Below are 2,320 nucleotides of genomic sequence, written 5' to 3' on the forward strand. Positions count from 1 at the left end.
AGCTCTTCCAGGGGGACTTAAGCACCAAATTCCTATAGAAAGGCACCTCTGAACCCAGGTCTTCCAGGGGGACTGAGGCACCCGAATTCCTACAGAAACCCACCTGTGAGCCCAGCTCTTCCAAAGGGACTGAGGCACTGAACTCCTATGGAAAGGCACCTGTGAGCCTCTGAGGGACTGAGGCACCGAATCCCTATAGAAAGCCACTTGGAAAACACATACAGAAACACCAATCCACCCAGGAACACGATCCCAGTGGCCCTCAACCTCCAGCAACCCCCTTATTTTGGAGCCCAGTGCCCCCCTTACCTGTCCACGCTGATGATGCACAGGGTCATGATGGAGGCCGTGCAGCACATGACGTCCATGGCGATGAAGACGTTGCAAAACACCTTCCCAAAGAGCCACTCTCCCCCCACCAGGTCCGTGATGGTGACGAAGGGCATGACGGCGAAGGCCACCGACAGGTCTGCGGCCGCCAGGGACACCACCAGGTAGTTGGAGGGCTGGCGGAGCTTCTTGACGATGCACACGGAGATGATGACGAGCCCGTTGCCGGCGATGGTCATGAGGATGATGATGGAGAGCACGGCCCCGATGACGACCTTCTCGGTGTCCCCATAGAGCAGGATCTCCTCGCCGCAGTCCGTGGCGTTGGTCAGGTTGGAGGGCGGCAGGTCCGGCTCGGCTGGGGGTTCCTCAGTCATGAATGGATTCGGGAGCGATTCCCGAGCCGGGGGCTGCCGCTCTGCGCTCTCCACGAAGAGAAGGTGTTGCTCCAGGAACCTCCTGGGGGTGGCCCTCAGCAGCATGCTCTGAACTCGCCCCGGCAGTGACACCTCCGGCAAGGACAAACCAGAGCATTTTGTCACAAGCGCGCTGAGAAAATAAAATATTCTCTCCCCCCCCCTCCTCCTCGCCTCTCCCTCCCCTTCCACCTCCCCGGCTGCTGCCTCCCGAAGCTGCGGCTGGATCTCACGTGCTCAGCAAGGAGCCGCTTCCCAAGTCTCCTTAAAGACGCGCAGTTTGCCGGGGGAGGCTTGGAGAAAGCTCCTCTCCACTTTTAAAGGAGCACAAGCCGCCTGCAGCATCTCCCTGGTCATCCCTGTGCTTTTCCCGAAGAGAAAAGCTGCCCGCGGATTGTGTGCCACTGCCGAGCTGTGCTGCTGGGCTTGCACTTCTCCTCTGCATCCATACATTTAATCCCAGGCAGCCACATCCACGGTCTCCTACGCGGATATCGGGGGGAATGCGACAGCACAAGTCACAGCCACGAATGTGGGCGCACACACAACACCCCCCCCCACACACACACCCCGCCGGCTGCATCTCCCGCGGGTGTCACACACAAACTTCAAAGCCGAGACTGCAAATCCACGCACATGGCATGGAATGGCCACACGGAACCATCCACAGGCGCGGGGGCACCGTGTGGAGCTGCGGATCGCGGCGGCAGCGGATCCATCACATGCAGCACCCCCGGGGTACCACGCACAGTCCCCATCCACGGCTCATTCCCGGAGCCAGAGCATCGCCACCACGCACAGCAGGGATACACGGAGAGCAGCTACCGCCCGGGAATCCACCCCTGGAAGTATTTCCCAGCCATCCACAAGGAAACTTTGGGGCAGGGCTCACCCCCGTGCAGGGCTGCGAGCATCGCGCACGACCTGCATCCTCGTTTTTGTTTGGTTGGTTTTGCTTCAAACCCCGTTTTCCCCCTGAAGTTTTGCTTCAGTAGAAGCCGGATTGCAACCCCCTCCTCCCCTTTGCATCCCACCCCGGGCTGGGGTGATGGGGGTCCCAGAGTTACCTGTGCCGAGGGGGTGAGACATCCTCCAGGCGAGCCCCTGCGAGCTCCGGGCAGGCGAGGAAGCAAAAAGCCACCCCCGGAGCATCCTTGTCCCCTCCCCGCCTCGCCGGTCCCTCCTACCGCCCTCCCTCTCTCTCCCGGGCAGGGACCCAGATGGTCCCTGGCTCCCTCTGAGCCCCAGGGAGGAGCAAAGAGAGGGAAGGGGGGGTCCGGGCTGGATCCCGCGGCGATGGGAGGGAGAGGGAAGGGAACGAATGAAGATCTGGAGGGAAAGGCTGGAAGTTGAGGAGATGCCTTTGAAGGTGGGAGGCAGGAGGAGCAGCCTGGATCCCAGCAAGCGGGGGGACGGGGAAAGGCTATTTCCCGAGCACCCTTCCCCAGGATTTTTTATTATTATTTTGCAGGAGAGGGTTCCTTTCCCCATTCCACGTGTCTTCCCACCCCTCCTGAGTGTAGCAGGTCCTGCATTCATTCAGCTCCTCACTGGAGAGCAGCAAACAGCCAGGG

General features: G+C 60.7%; 1 protein-coding gene across 1 annotated transcript; it reads right to left on the reverse strand.

Annotated features, from left to right (window-relative positions):
• Positions 1 to 279: 279 nt before the first annotated feature.
• LOC135413644 (5-hydroxytryptamine receptor 7-like) lies at positions 280 to 1,959 on the reverse strand. Its single transcript, XM_064653586.1, has 2 exons — positions 1,814 to 1,959; positions 280 to 839 (listed from the first exon to the last, which is right to left on the reverse strand). The coding sequence occupies exon 2, from the start codon at positions 810 to 812 to the stop codon at positions 306 to 308; it is 507 nt and encodes a 168-aa protein (XP_064509656.1). The 5' UTR covers positions 813 to 839; positions 1,814 to 1,959; the 3' UTR covers positions 280 to 305.
• Positions 1,960 to 2,320: the final 361 nt, after the last annotated feature.

Source organism: Pseudopipra pipra, chromosome 4 (assembly GCF_036250125.1).
Source record: "Pseudopipra pipra isolate bDixPip1 chromosome 4, bDixPip1.hap1, whole genome shotgun sequence".
NCBI classification, from domain to species: domain Eukaryota; kingdom Metazoa; phylum Chordata; class Aves; order Passeriformes; family Pipridae; genus Pseudopipra; species Pseudopipra pipra.

What these genes read in the sequence shown, in the direction of transcription:
- LOC135413644 (XM_064653586.1), bottom strand. Translation starts at nt 812, where the DNA reads ATGCTGCTGAGGGCCACCCCCAGGAGGTTCCTGGAGCAACACCTTCTC.